The 16,714-nt window shown below is 35.4% G+C and overlaps 1 protein-coding gene across 1 annotated transcript; it reads left to right on the top strand.

The window, feature by feature from the left end:
- Window positions 1-13,904: 13,904 nt before the first annotated feature.
- On the top strand, window positions 13,905-15,850 carry LOC112034446 (3-ketoacyl-CoA synthase 6). Its single transcript, XM_024022165.2, has one exon. The coding sequence runs from the start codon at window positions 14,016-14,018 to the stop codon at window positions 15,504-15,506; it is 1,491 nt and encodes a 496-aa protein (XP_023877933.1). The 5' UTR covers window positions 13,905-14,015; the 3' UTR covers window positions 15,507-15,850.
- The last annotated feature ends 864 nt before the right edge of the window (window positions 15,851-16,714 follow it).

Raw genomic sequence — 16,714 nt, 5'->3', positions numbered from 1 at the left:
GTGTCTTTTAGTGTGGTACAAGGAGACTAAGTGTGAAGTTGAGATGCTGAATGGAGAGCTAATCGAAGCTTATTCAAAGATCAAATTTTTTGAGCTTGAGGTGATTCAAACTAACGCTAAAGTAGAGTAAGTTTCCTCCAAGAAGCTTGATGAAGTGCTTGCTTATCAAAAACCCTTCTCCGACAAAAGTGGATTGGGATACCCCAGAGAGAGCAATTCAAGTGCCAAAGTGTCCAAGGATATGATGTTTGTGAAAGCTAAGGAACCAATGGTGGCAATCACTACTGTTGAAAAAGTGAAAGCGGAGAAGAAGTGAAATGTGACTGACTAACGGTTTTTGACAAACCCTCCTAACCAATCAGTGGTCAAACCTAAGGCTAAAGGGAAATCACTCCAAAGTCATAAAGAGGTTAGAGAACTCAACATTTCTGCCGTCACTGTGGAATTCAAGGACACACCAGACCCAATTGTCATAAGCTTCAAGCATTAAAGAATTCAAGTGCTCAAAGGTCGAGAGGACCAAGACATGGCAAAGGGAATTGGACTGCTGAGCAATCAAAAGGTCAAGAAGGTGATCTCGGGGTGAGGGATGTGATGAAGATGATTGATGCATTCACCACCTATTTGACAAGCTTCACCAGAAGGTCTGAAAGTCAGAACAATAGTTCCAAATCCTTTAGGGATATCACCCCAAATACAAGTGTCGTGTGGGTGAAGAATGGTACACATGCATAAGTATTACAACATGTCCATGCATTAATACTTCCTACGTTTTGTGACTTTGATTGGTTGTGAGCTTTTTGTTATCGTTCTAGCATGTGTTGAAAATTTTGTTTGTTTGCTATTTGCTTTGAATGTTTTTACATTGTTTTTGATCAATCTTTACTTGCCTGTGTCAAAAATCCAAAAACACATAAAAAATAGAAAATCCAAAAAGTTTGATTGACATTATTGTGTACTGTCACTAGCATGTTTTGCCTCGTACCTTTGTACTGATGGCTTTGTGCATTTACGAGCGTTGCTTGTTCTTTATGCACTCATATCATTGTGGGAAAAATCTTGATATCTATGTGAATATTGTAAATAGATCTTCAAACTTTTCATGAATGATTAGTCAATGGTTTTGTTAATCTTAAGACTTGCATAGACTTGTGCCTATATATCTTCCCACTCTTTTATTTATTTATTTATTTTTTTCTTAAAGAGCTCAACCAATGTAAATTTCAAAATGAAAAGAGATAATGAGCTGCAAAAGCCATCGAACATATTAGTATTTAACTAGGAAAAAGGAAAAGCGACTTTTATGAAAATGTATGATGCCCCAAAAAGCCAAAGGCTTGTTCATCAAATTGAAATATCAAAAATTTTAGGCATCGATCTCAAAAATGAGAGGTATTGAATCAAAATGATCAATTGTTATGATGTATATGAAGCCAAATGAAAAGCTTCAAAAGTATGTACTCAAGTTTTGTAGGAGGTTATATATGCATACTTCTATAATTGAGATTGGTCACTTTTCCTAGTACTAATTGTGTATGACTTGGTTGAATTTATCATTGAAACTTCACATTAGACTATCTCATTTTTGGTACCCACACATATCACACATGTCTATATTCAATGAATGCCTTATTCATTTGTGTGATTGTACTTGATTAAATATGTTGCACATGCTTAATTATATGTTGATCAAATACAAAAAGATTTTTGAGTGTTTTAGTTATTCTTGGAAAGTATTTTTGTTTTGAAAATTTTCAAAAATTTCAAAAATTGTGCAACCCTATTTTGGCGACTCTACCTTATGAGTTAAGCAAGTCGCGAACCCTCAGTCATGAGCTTACACAAAAGCTCTTAGCAACTCTTTGGCAGGTCAAGCCCCAGTCACAAAAAAAACTTAGAAAAATTTCAAAAATCTGGGTTTTTAGGATTTTCACAACTCAATTTGGCAACTTGTTCGCAAGTGGAAGCTCTAGTTGCAAGGTATACTTAGAATGTTTAGTGACTCCCGTCGCGACTTACTCGTGAGTGGACCTTCCAATTGTGAAAAACACTTAGACAAATTTTTAAAATTTTGTCACATGGGTTTTTGGCGACTTATTCGCGACTCATTACAATCGTGAAAAACGCTTGTTTTGCACTTTCAAGGTTATTTTCAGGGCAGTTTCAAAACCTTTTAGTTTTCCCTCGCCTATTGTGATGGTTCATTGTCTTGTCTGTTCATCTCCTTTCCAAACTCATCGGGTTCATTCTCAAAAACTCCATTTTCTTCATCATCTCTTCACAAATCTTCAAGAAAAGGTATAGGTTTAGTCATTTTCACTATGTATTTTCTGTTTCTAGCCCTTGATTTCTTGGATTTTAAGTTTTGTTGAGTTTTGAAAAATATGATGTTCGAATATGGTTTGGGTATATTTTGTTGAGTTTGTTGAATGGGTTTTGTTGGTTTTGATAGTATGATGCTTATTATACATATTTTCATGTTTGCTTCTCATCCTTGAGTAGTATACCCTGTTTGTGTTGTGTTGTGCATATCATACCCATGGGTAAATGCCTTATCGACATCTTCTTGTATTTTTGAGGATTTCATGGAAGAGAATGATTGTTGGGAGCTCATTGAATACAATGATTGTAAAATGCATCTCTGGTTATGTGTTTTGCTATATGCCCTAGGTTTTATTTGGTGTTTTTGCACACACACACTTTTTGATATGTTTGTGAAATTAATGCCTAAACTCTATGTGTTCTCTCATGACTAGTTGCCATTGAACTATGCTTTGGTTTAAATCTTTGGTCTAATTATAAGTCCATTTTATCACTCTTAACCTATTTCTAATTTTTGATGTTACCAAATGTTGGGCCCTGTGATGTGGTCTTTGCTGCTATGTTTTTGCATGTGACTCCAAAGAAGAAGACCACTGCACATCATGCTGACAAAAGGAAGAAAATGGACAATACTCTATACAACATTTTGAAAGATACAATCAGTTCTACGCGAAGGCTCCAATCATCCTAGAGCAATTTGTGGACTTGGCTGATTTGAAGGATTACTTTATCCCAAGTTGCTTCCAAAATAGAGGTTAGGACAAGCTCCTTGGTGATCTCCCTAGGGTATGTGAACCTTTGATCCGAGAATTCTATGCCAATGCTATTTTAAGGGAGGATGAAATAAATTGTTGGGTTAGAGGTCATGAGTTCAACATTGACTTGGTGGATATTGATGATGTTCTTCGCTTTAAGGATCTAGAGCATGATTTCACTCACTACAAGATGTGCATTAACCTTTCAAAATTCATGAACAACCTATGCTTATCCCAAATAAGGATGAGAGGGCAAGATGAGTAACTTGTAATTGGATTCAAAGGCCAAAGAAAAAAAAAACATCAAAACCAAAAATAAAAATAAAAAATAAAAAATAAAAATAAAAAGTTGGGTTTGGATCCGAATAAGAGAAGGAGAGAGGGCGAAATGTGTGAATGATGTAATTGGGCTCTATGCATAGGGGAAGACATGAATTTTGAAAGATTGATGTAGCTTATTCTATTTCAAAGTTCAAGATAGTGAAATGATACAAGACTTAGAATACAAATGAGGCATACATGTAGTCCACATTTTGAAGAAAGCCAGAAAAGTTGATAAGTCCAAAACTTTAAAACACATTGGGAGCACATGTTTATTTGATCAGATTCAATTTTAGGGACACTTAAGATAATCTCAAAGCACATCCCTAGCATTGTCGAGATCTACTCACTAAGGAAGATACCAAGAAGCAATGATGAGCAAGAATGAAAGTATCGACATCATAAGCAAAACACTTGCTTGCATGGAAGGGCTAATGAAGGATATAAGCACTCAACTACAAAGGCTTAAAGAAATACATGGCCCACAAGACGAGGATGTTTTTGGCAAGCCAAAAAATAGAAAGAAAGTTATTGCCAAAGACACCCCCAAAAGAGAAGGGAATTTGATGACATTCACATGTCGATGTCAGAGGCCCTTGAAATCTTATCTAAGAAAGGTTGCCTCAAGCCACTTGAACCTACTCTTCTTCTAGTTCCAATCCCAAGCACTTGGAACATGAACGAGTGTTGTGTTTTTCACCAAAGCTAGGGCACAAGACAAATAATTGATTTAAGTTGAAGCATGAGATTCAAGACTTGATTGATGGTGGGGTGATTGTCAAGCCAAGATTCCATAGATGAAGCAAGATCGAATGAAGGGGTGTGCTTAAGAGATTTAGCCCATGAGAATACCTTTGCTAGAGGATGAGCCATTTCAATTTTGTTTGAGTCTTTTTCAATTGTCGTATCTTTAATTTGTCAAGTCTATTAGAGTCTTTTTCAATGTTATGTTGTTGAGTCTTTCCCTTTGTTGTGTTATTGAGTTTTTGTCTTGTTGTTGAGTCACATTCCTTTGAATTCTCAAATCAATGTTATTTCACTTTAAATAAAGTTGGCCATTCAAATGTGACGTGTATCATGTGATCTCTTTTTGCTAGTTTTGAAATGAATGAATCCTTAAACCTAAAAAATTGGTTAATCCAAATAAAGGAATTGAAAGAGGAGATTGTCCTAGTTCATTTGGTCATAAAGAGCAAGCATGAAAGTGATAAAGAGGGTGAGAGATAGAGAGAAATAAAAAAGACTTTGATCAAGTGAGAGAGTACACAAGAATAAGTGATGAGAGATTCCTTGAAGCACAAGACATGAGTGAGTTCAAAGATAGGAAAGAAAAATTGATTGAATGATTTGTTTTTGCTTGGATGACTCTACAATGATGAGAACTTGATGAGCGAAATGGTTAACCTAGGTTTGAAAAGGCTAAGCAATGAAGGTTGAAAGGATGAGAGGCCATCTTTCTACTACCCTTTGTTACAATAAGAAATTTTTTTCATTTGCTAACCCTATTGAGCCTAGATGAATTTCTTTTTTATTCCCATGCCAAGAGATTACCCCTTACACTAGTGAACCTGTCGTTGCTCGTTTCGAGCAACAAAGGTGGAAATTCAGACATATAAATCCCATACAACTCTTCAAAGTTGCACCCCACCCCATGTATGCTAATGTGTGTTATGTGCGTAGGTTAGGCTTGAGTTGTACGTCAAAACAAAATGTTTTGTCTCTTATTCTTTTGATTCTGTTTGTGAAGCTCATGAATCAAAAGAGGGGCACCTGTAGACATCGCATTTTGTACCATTTTTAACTCAAGCCCATGTTCCCCAATGTGCCCAAATTCCAAGGCCTAGTGTCAGTTTAAGGCCCAATCAAATGTTAAATTAACTTGAGAGGTGTTAAAATGGAAAATATAACTTTAAATGAGCAAAAATATATTTTTGGAAAATAAAGGCTAAAGAAAACCCACGGTTTATGTACGCAGGCACAAACTTGCGTATGTAGGCCACACGCTGCATATGCAGGCACAAATGTGCATACACACTAGGGTTTCAGAGACATAAAAAATGCAAGTTTTCTGCATTAAAGACTGAGATTTGGAATAAATCCCACATTGTCTAGAAACTGTTCCAAACCCCTATTTTTCAGCTATATAAAACCTTACATGGTACCTTTTCAACACAGAAAATCTCGAGGGAAAACATAAGATTCACTAGAAATAGTAAATCAAAGAGGGAGTTTTTTACAAAACATTCTCAAGTCAATTTTATTTCATTAAGGCCTTTTCTGGCCTTGATTCTTTGAGTTTAAGATTACTAATCATGTTTCTATTGATTTGTGAATATATTGATTGAAGGAAACGATCAAAATCAAGCTTGGAAGCTTCCTTTTTTGAGGTATTCTTTTAAAATTTCTTGTCAATTTCTACTTTAATCTGTTTCTTTGTTTAGTTTATGTTTATATATGTTTCTTTAGGTTAGTTTTATGCTTTCTCTATTTTTTTAAGCATGTTAGGCTATTGTATTTAGCTTTCAAGTCTTGCTCTCTTTTTTTGCTTGTCTGTTTTTTGGGTTAGGGTTTAGGCGTGTTTGCGTACGTATACAACTGGCCTGCATACGCAGGCCTATGCATGTGCACTCATACTCATGCCCAAAAACCCTAATTTTGATTTTCTTGTTTCTTTTGCTTTGTTTGTTTTACCTAATATGCCTTTGTTTTAACCTTCTTATATGCTTTTGAGTTTCTTTTTCTTTGTTCACGTGTTTGTTTGTCATCGTATGCTAGATTATGGTTTATCTTTTTGTTCCTTGGTTTTAATGTCATGTCATGTCATTCACATGTCCATTCATTGATGTCGTAGGTGTTGTGATGCAGTGAGGTAAGTATAGCTAAGTCATGCATTCACATGTATATGCATATTGTTTGATAGCATGGTTTGGTGATGAGCATGAATGTGTTTGGTTGAACAACGTGTTCTTAATGATCTTCATGTTCTCAATGTAATCCTTTGATGTTTACATGTTGTTGCCATGGGTAAGATATATGAAATGATGCTAGATGAATATTAGGTGGATGATATGTATGATGATAACATGTTAAGGTTTATGCTTCGATATGAGATGCCATGATATATGTATACTAGGGTTTGTGATGAGATGATTGCCATGATAGATGTATGTTAGGTTTTCTTGATGAGCATGATTAGATGTATGGTTAGGGTTTGGGTTGAATGATGCCATGTTGTATGCTTAGGTGTATGCTAGTGTGTGTGTGAGTTAGAATACAAGTTTTGAACATGCTTTTAATAAGGTGAAGATATAAGACATAAAGATGGGAGGCCAACCTTAGGGTTGGACGGTCTTGGGTGCCTAACACCTTCCTAAGAACGTACCTATACTCTAAACCCATACTTTGGTAGTAAGATCAATGGTCATTCCTTGAAAAGACACTATATTCATGGTTCTTAGACCATATAACTACTTGGCGACTCCGACAGTTTCCATTGTTTCCACACACGTCTCAATATTATCTTGTGTTTGCATCTCTCTTCCCTACTCTTTAAGCGTTACGTTTATTGCTCATTATACTTGATTATGGCTTAGAATAGTGTTACCAGTTTATTGCGTGTGCATTACTCTTATTCCGCACTTAGATAAGTAAGAGTAAAAGCAATTAAGCTATAATTTAAAATTGGAGGTCTAAACAAGTATTAGTGTTTTCACACTAATTGAGCTTTCACAAAGATATATTTGTGCTATAGTAACTATAGCTATGCAAATGAATATTTTAGTAATTCTTTATATTGAGAGCAATGGTTTTTGGTTGAGGAAGAGAGAGATATAATTTGGGATAATTGTTAGGACATATGTGGTTCACTTGTTAAGAACATATGTCACTCTTTTATGTAATTGGCTAATCTTTTGACAAAATGCACTTTACTTGTATTTGGGTAGATCTAGGATGTGTTGAAATTCTTCAAGAAACCATGTTTCAAAATCAAGTGTTGAAGCCTTCAAGTCTGTCCAAGAAAACAAACTGAAAGTGCAAAGTTACTAAAGCTCGACAACTAGCATGTGTCGAGATTTAAAGAAGTTGTTTTGCCCATGGCTTAACAGCTATCTCAATAGATGCTCGATAGTTTCTATCTGTCGAGGTTTATAAAATCATAATTTCTGATTTGATTTCTTAGGATCCATGGATGTGTCTTTGAGCCTTCTTTTCTTCTAACCCTAGACATATAAAAGGATTGTTTTAAAGGTCGTCAAAGTGTTCACAAGTTGCGCAAGTATTGAGCAAACTCTGTTCAAGCAAATTGGGACCAGAGACAAAGTTTTGCCCTAGTTCATCTCTTCTGAAGAAGTTGCTGTGTATGTGCACCTTTGGGTTTTGTGACCAAACATCTTCTTGATCGTCATCGTGGATGAACTAAAGAACTTTGCCGCCAACAAACTTCCTCTAGTTTGTGATTGAAGTCGCATACTGGATCCGCGCAATTGGTTAGTCACGTACTTGGGAGCCGCACATCAAAAAGGAAAATTGTCACTACAGAACAAGTCTAATTGGGTATTGGGATAAGGGTTCAACTGTAGGTTGGTAAGGTACTTGGAATTCTTTTACTTGTAACCGTTTGTTGTGATAATAGCGGAGTTTCGGCAGTGGTGACTTGAAAATCACCTAGTGGAATTTTTGCCGTCAGGTTTTTCCCATTTGTAAACAAATCACCGTATTATTTATTTTTCCCTGCATAATTAGTTTATTGGTGATTTGTTTGTGCTACCACGCGTTTGCATGTTAAATTGATTAATTAATAACTTGGCTAATTAATTAATTTAATCACAAGGGGTCAATACATTTTTGGCCTATCAATAATAGTAAAAAATTGACAAGGAAATATTATTCTAAATTTATAATGAAATGTAATGAAAAATAGATAATCTAATGTGAGTGTTTCAAAAAGTGAGTATATAAAATAGAAAAAGTTATGTTCTATTAAAATAGACAAAATTGTTTGCACGAGCTGATATGGATACTCTAATGTAGTAAGAAACAATGATGCTTTGTGTTTTTGTCTTTGTTAGTGGATGATTGCATTATAATGTATTAAGAAACAATAATTTTATGTCTTTGTTTTTTTTGATAGTTTGTTAATACTAAATAGATGTCGTTTGGAATTTTATGAATTTTTATTGTTTTTGCTTATACTTAAATCCTTTAACTCAAAATCCTAATTTCACCCCTTGTTTGAACAAATTAGAAGGGATTTGAATGAACTAACTTAGCGGACCAATACTCATCAATTATAATTGGAAAAAAAAAATGCTAGGATATTCATACTTTATGGAAAATATTAAACTAGATATTGGTAAAAACACAAATGGAATCATTGGCCTTTTTTAAGATGAGAAATTGAGAAGTTCTTTTCAATTTTTATTGTCATTTGTCTTTCGTTTTTTATTTATTTTTCTATCATATATTCTCTTTTCTCCTCGTTATTGTTCTTTTTCACTTTTTGTCTTTCAAAGCAATTGAAGTACGAGTATAGCCCCCAAAAAGAGGAGCGTTCATATACGATTTTTTTTTGGTTTAATGGCGATACAATTTCTTATTGCTATGCAAAAATGTTTCCTTCATAAAAGATGAAAAGAATCATCATGTACACTCTAACAAGTCTTTTTAAGGAAATTGTTAATAAAACAATTTCGAGATAATTTTGACATATGGTAAAAATAAACTAATTGATTTTTGCTCATGTAAAATTTTTAAAATTATTTCATACAATGCCCTAAGAACATTCGTTAATTTATCCATTTTTGTATATATCAAAGACCTTTTATAAATAAATAAAAGTTAACGAATATCCTAAAAATATTAATTTAAAATACAAATCAATTAAATTTTAGTTGATAACTTTTTATATGTTTTTTTAAAATTAATGTTAAAACTTTTTAAAATTAATTTATTAATGATTACCGACCCTTTTATAAATAACAACCAACTATATACAGATGAAACATTAATTAATGAATTAAAAGCTCACTACCCAAAAAAACAAGAAAACCCGATAAATAGAGAAAAAACGAGAGAGAGAGAGAGAGAGAGTAATGTTGCACCTCTTTGACTTTTATTGTTTTAGTTTTATCAAGGTACCGCTGTACGCTTATCAAAAGAGATTTTCTTGGCGTCCAATCCCAGTATTGCCTTTAAATTTGTGCGCCCTGAAGAAGTCAAATACTGTCTCTAAACCGTAATTAGGTATTGTGACTCTGTAAGCCTCTCCGCTCTAGCATGATCAAATGATCTGTACATACTATTTCTCTACATTGTCTTTGGACGAGGAATTGGAATTTAACTTAAAAGTTGCATTTGAAAAGTTTTTAATGTTAATTTCCCATATTTGAGTTATCAAGAGATGTCCCAAATTTAAATTTCAATTCATATAAGAAATGTCATTTTACAAAGTCTACCAACATAAATTATGGTCTCTTATAATTTAGGGCATGTTTGGTAAGAGTATTTAAATATAATTTTTTTTTTTGTTTTGTAATCTATAAAATGGTGGGTCCCATAGTTGAATCTATTGTTTGGTTAATGTTCTCTAAATACAGTTTTTAGAAAATTATATCCTATATTTCTTGTTCAAAATAGGATTTTAAAAACGGCCGAGGCGATGTTTTCAAGATACAAAAAATGTTTTTAAAGGCATAGTTATAAATAAATTGAAAACTGTATGTTTTGTTTAGACCCCTATACACTTAGATTGTTTAACCTACTTAATTAACCAATTTGATACTTAGGTTTATTATGAGATCTAGGTTAAACACATATAAACATATTACTTAGTGGGGGAAAAGTAAAGAAGGCAAGCAATATTATAACCTACGAAAACCAATGAAACCAATAGTTTCAGGGTAAAAAAACTTAGGGAGGATATAACCTAACTATCCTCAGGGCAACAAATTCACTATGATAGAATGGAAGTTTTACAATATATATATATATATATATATTTTCTAAATCTAAAACTACCTCTTGTAGTACTTACTCACATGACCGCGTGCAGCTTCGAATCCACAGACTCTTCTATATGAATTTGCTAAACACAAACATCCATGTTTGTGACTCCAAGATCCCACTCAAAACTTTAAATCATCAGCTATGTATGATCTTGTATGCAGTGACTTAATCCACCAGTTCTTGATTATAGATCTTCTTTCCAGTTGACGTTTATTGCATTAGGAGGCTATAGAAACCTCACATATCTCATAGGAGTAACTCACAAGACTTTGTGCCTGAAACCCTAAACGTTTTTACAAGTGTAGACAACGTATTTTGTTTGCTCTCGATTTGCATGCCAAACCCTGAAAATTTCAAAAATATTATCTTTTCTCCACGGTGCCGTGGAAACATCTAGATTGACGTGGTGCAACCCGTTTAGGCATTGGAGCACTCTAAGAGCCAGTTCAGGCCAAATTGACTAAAATACCCCTAGTCAACCCTAGGTTGACTGAAAGTCAAACTCGGTCAAAATCATCCCAAAATAAAAAATTTCCATGTTTCTACATCAAACCCGAGCTACTCGGTGATTTTCGTCAAATTTAACTCGAGGTTGACTCCCGAGGGCACTAGAAACTCTAATTTTGATTTGACCATTAGAATGGGTTAAGACTAGTGTCATTGTTAAGATTATCGAATTCCATTTCTAAAGACTATTCATGGGTCAAAATTGGAATTAAAACGGTTGAGATATCCAGAAAACCTTAAAAAGCAAATCAGCACGCTTCCTGAGGCCATAACTTTTGATCCGACATTCAGATTTTCAATTTCTTTAATGTTTTGGAAACTAGACATCTAGAGATTTTTAGTGACACTAATATCAGCTCAATCTGACACAAAGAAGACCTTCAAATACACGTCTGAAATAGGACCAAGAAAAGGCCAAAACTTTTGATGTTGGCCGACAGCCAAAGAGAAACTTGTCCAATATAAATGCCCTCAGACCCCTCATTTTGCCAAAAAAAAAAAAATGTTTTGGGTAGATTCTCTCTCTCTCTCTCTCTCTCTCTCTCTCCTTAACACATCCAAACACCTTCAAATACCTTAGATTCTCATTTTTTCTCTACAATCTTCAAGGTAGTGTTCTTGCACACAACCTTCCTCTCCTTGGTTCCACACCTTGGATTTGAGGTTTTAAAGGGTGTAGATGTAGCTTTTAGCTACAATATACACCCTTTGCTTCATCTTTGTTCATAGCATGTCTATTTGCTTTCCATAAAATGCTTTATTGCTTTTCCTAGCATGTTCTTCCTTCATAGCATGTCTTAATAGTTTTTCTAACATGTTTCCTTGTTTATGCCATGATTTATCACTTTAAAGTTGTTGGCCTAGCCTTCTTGCACTAGGATATGTGTACATTTAATGTTGTGCTTAAATCCACATGATTTTAGGCTCCTTGCCACGTTTATGCTTAGAGTTGCATGCTTTTGTGTTCTTTGCCATGTTTTTACTTAGATTTATATGCTCTGTGCCATGCTTGTGTGCTTAGATCTATGTTGGTTGCTATGCCATGTGCTACTTTAGCCCTTTTTGTCTCTTGGTATCTCTCTTTCTTGTGTTTTGGCCCTTTCGGTGTGGTGTAGATCTAGATCTTATAGTCTAGGCCTACATCCATGTACCTAGGCCTATATTAAAGGGTTTGGATCATTCCTTTAATGCACGTATATGTTTGTTTGCTTGCTTCTATGCTTTATCTCCATGTTAGTTTCTATAGATTTAGGCTTTGCCATGCTTTGTGCCCTTTGTGGGCTTGTTGTGGTGTGGTTGCATCTGTCCCTCCTAGGGCTTGTTTGGGTGTAATCATTTGTGAGATAGACCTTTGTGGTGTTGTTGTGCTTGATACACACCTGTCTCCGCCGCATGCAATGTTGATATGCTTGCCTTGCTTGCTTTGTGCCACCTATTTGGCTTTCTTTGCATCTTTGCACGCTTGCCTACATGTTCATGCATGAGTCTGTGTGTCGTCTATACTCCAATCCAATGAAATTATGGGCACTCGATCCAATCCCACATTTGTCCTCCTAGGACACCCCCTTTTGTTTAACATCATGTTTGTTTGCCTCTTTGTGTGCTACACATGTTGTTTGCCCCCCCCATTTGGCATCTTTTCCTATCTTGTCTTTAGCATGCTTATCCTTCCATTTTTTCCTTTGCTTATCTGCTGACTTGTTTCTTTTGTCTTTCCATGTACACACATGGAGTGAGGACGCTTGGAGTAAGGATGTGACCTTCTAGGCACAAGCAAAAAAAGGGCAAAGATACAAGCAAAAGGATACAAGCCCACAAAGGGAAATGGTCAGTAGATTAGGGGGTCCATATATTTAGGAAGCAAAGGGTATCCTTACGAATCTTTCCCGTGAAATTGATGATACACTACGTTTAGCAAAGTCTTATTTGAAGTATCACACACGGATAATCCACGGCGTGCCCAGAATTGGTGGATATAACCCTTGGAAACCCTCCAGATAGATAAGGTTAGCAGAGATCTTTACCTCCGCATTAATGAGAGGTCCTCCACCTAACCTCTGTCACATTAAATACATATGAGACAACCTAAACAGTGAAAACACTCCCAAAAGTCCTGTTGATAATAAGGGGGGGGAACCCAATAAAGAAAAGGAAAAATATCCCTGAGAATCCGACTGGAGATAGGACAATTGGGAGGATAAGAGCAGAAAATATGCCTATATAAGGGGAGGGATTGGCAAATAGAGAAGGGATCAGAGAGAGAGAGAGAGAGAGAGAGAGAGAGAAAATAGAAAGAAATTCCAATCTGTTATAATTGAATACCACGGCAAAGAGAGTTTTCTCTATTGTAACGAGCAAGTTTCAATTAGAATACAAGCCGTGTTAGTTAAATCAATTGTTTGAGTTTCCCATTGTGGAATCTTCCCTTATATGTTTTAGACAAATAAATTGTGATTGTCATGCCAATACTAATACCATTTTATATTCAACTAATTGTCAGTTGGAGAGAGAGACAGAGACAGATAAATGATTCTGAATGGTGAATATTTGAATTTTCTTCAAATTAAAAAAGAATAAAAAAAAAAAAAAAAACCTAAAACACATAGCCAACGAAACTTGTAACTCAATTGACACTTTTTAATGTTTTCATTAAAGATATTTTGGGTTCAAATCCTCCATCCTCAATTATAACTATTGAATTATTAAAAAAAAAAAATTAATTAAAAACCCTAAAGCGTAATTTGTATTGTCATTAACGATCACAAATAAAATAAGTTTGAAAATAAATCTAGCCAGAGGGAACCTTCAATAACCAATTTGGCAATGATAAAACAAAAAGTCCCAATGGGCGTTGGGTTAGTTGCATGTGGAATTATTAATATGGAGTTATGTGAGCGTTGAGTGACGTGAACCTTCCTTTCATTTAATCCTCTCATCTGCCACGGTCCCGTTGCCTTTAAATTCCCACCTTCCCACCCTTCTTCTAATATCATCCTCAACCTTTCCTTCCGTAGCTATAGCTCTAACTATTTCTCTCTCTCTCTCTCTCTCTCTCTCACAAACACAAACACAAACACACAAGAAGACACACACAGAAGAGCAAAGATGCCTCCAATCTTGCCGGACTTTTCCAATTCTGTCAAGCTTAAGTATGTCAAGCTTGGGTACCAATACCTCGTCAATCACATTCTTACACTCACACTCATACCCATCATGGCTGCTATTTTCATAGAGGTTCTCCGGATGGGTCCTGATGAAATCTCAAATCTTTGGAAGTCCCTCCACTTCGATCTCGTCCAAATCCTATGCTCCGCTTTCCTCATCATCTTTATTGCCACTGTTTACTTCATGTCTAAGCCACGAACAATTTTCCTCGTCGACTACGCTTGTTTTAAACCCCCTATCACTTGTCGTGTCCCCTTTGCAACCTTCATGGAACACTCAAGGCTCAACCTCAAAAACAACCCCAAGAGCGTTGAATTCCAAATGAGAATCCTCGAGCGCTCTGGTCTTGGGGAAGAGACTTGTTTGCCTCCTGCAATTCATTATATCCCACCTAAGCCAACCATGGAAGCTGCGAGAGGCGAGGCCGAGCTCGTTATATTTTCTGCCATGGATTCTTTGTTTGAGAAGACAGGTCTTAACCCTAAAGACATCGATATTCTCATCGTGAATTGCAGTCTTTTCTCACCTACACCTTCCTTATCAGCCATGGTGATCAACAAGTACAAGCTGAGAAGTAACATAAAGAGCTTTAACCTATCTGGGATGGGTTGCAGTGCTGGGCTAATTTCAATTGATTTAGCCCGTGATCTTCTTCAAGTTCACCCCAATTCAAACGCTGTGATTGTGAGCACAGAGATTATCACACCCAACTATTACCAGGGCAATGAAAGAGCTATGCTTCTTCCCAATTGTCTTTTCAGAATGGGTGGAGCTGCAATTCTTTTATCAAACCGAAGATCAGAGAGCAGGCGAGCCAAGTACAGGTTAGTACATGTGGTTCGAACCCATAAAGGAGCTGATGACAAAGCTTACCGCTGTGTATACGAAGAAGAAGACAAAGAAAGCAAAGTTGGGATCTCTTTATCCAAAGATCTCATGGCCATAGCTGGTGAGGCTTTGAAATCAAACATCACAACAATTGGTCCTCTTGTCCTTCCAGCTTCAGAGCAACTCCTTTTCCTTCTCACCCTAATTGGCCGCAAAATCTTTAACCCCAAATGGAAGCCTTATATTCCTGACTTCAAACAAGCTTTTGAGCACTTCTGTATCCACGCTGGTGGTCGTGCTGTCATTGATGAATTGCAGAAGAACCTTCAGCTCTCTTCTGAACATGTCGAGGCATCGAGGATGGCACTCCATCGCTTCGGGAACACATCATCATCGTCGCTGTGGTATGAATTGAGCTATATAGAAGCAAAGGGGAGGATGAAGAGAGGTGATAGGGTTTGGCAAATAGCATTTGGGAGTGGATTTAAGTGTAACAGTGCTGTGTGGAAGTGCAACCAAAGCATCAAGGCTCCCACTGATGGTCCTTGGGCTGATTGCATTGATCGGTACCCAGTTCATATTCCTGAGATTGTGAAGCTCTAAGCGAAAATGCCTAAAGGTTGTTTTGCTGGTTTTTGGGTTACTTTGATTTCAGTAATTTGCGAAGAAAAATTAAGCTGGATTTGCATTTACTTCGTTTATGTATCCATCACTGTTCTCATTTATATCTCTGCCATACTATATTGCCCCCATTTTTTTTTTTTTCCTTTTCTTTAATAAAGAGAAGTTCTTGTCTATTAGCATAGATGGACGATATGCCTGCTATGTACCAATTAGTGTCTTCCATGTAAGGAAAATACTTCAAAAATGGTTTGATGTTCGGGTTTGTAACTGTGGATACAAAATACTAGTTTTTAGGGCTTGAAATAAATTCCTCCATTTATGCATTGGGTTGGTTCAATTGTCTGGACTTTGAGATTTTTATTTTTATTTTCCTCCACTTTTTTTCCCCCTTAAAAGTTAAAACCTACTAATTTTGTCTTTCGGAGCCTGCATGTTATAAACTAATGAGAGATTTTTAACAAACGAAGCACGGACAGACAGACAGACAAGTATTGAAAACGAGAGCACATTGCATGCGTGTCCAACTAATGCCCAAACAGGGAAAAACTTAATTTTCAAGTATGACATAGCGGATAAAAAAAATGAAAACAGCAACAAAATATATATATATATATATATATAAATTACATCATCTTGCTTAAAATTCAATTCAGTCATCTTCCTCTCCCTCCATAGGCATCAGTAACCCCCAAAACTATGTAGTTTTGACTTTTTATAGTTTTAAAAATATGAAAAATTAATAAAAAGTATTTTTCAGTAAACATTAAAGAAAATATTTTAAAATTTTCCAATTAAAATTTTTAACAAACATGATTTGTTTCAAGAAGATTGATCCACAATTTTAAAATTTATTTGTTTCAATGCTTAATAAGAGCTTTAATAAATTTCATAACAAAAATTAAAAAGAAAGACAATGATAGCTAATAGAAGTAAAAAAATACCTGCAAGCTAAGCATTGAGTGAAATTATAACCGGTTCACTTTGCAATTACTTGTTATAAGTTTTTGATACCTTACACCAAAATTCAAAATACAATCAAACCAATGTACTAAAAAAAGAGTTTTTTATTTATAAAAAGGAAAAAAAAAATCTTCATGAATTCAATTCCCTGTAGCCTTAGCAAAACCTTCATCACTAACACTTTTTCCTATCAAAACCCTAATTTTTAGGTTTTTTTATTTTTTTTT

Source organism: Quercus suber, unplaced genomic scaffold (assembly GCF_002906115.3).
Source record: "Quercus suber isolate HL8 unplaced genomic scaffold, Cork oak 2.0 scaffold_388, whole genome shotgun sequence".
Classification (NCBI taxonomy): Eukaryota; Viridiplantae; Streptophyta; class Magnoliopsida; order Fagales; family Fagaceae; genus Quercus; species Quercus suber.
Note: the sequence above shows the minus strand (reverse complement) of the source record. Positions and strands in the feature narration are given on the sequence as shown.

What these genes read in the sequence shown, in the direction of transcription:
- LOC112034446 (XM_024022165.2), top strand. Translation starts at nt 14,016, where the DNA reads ATGCCTCCAATCTTGCCGGACTTTTCCAATTCTGTCAAGCTTAAGTAT.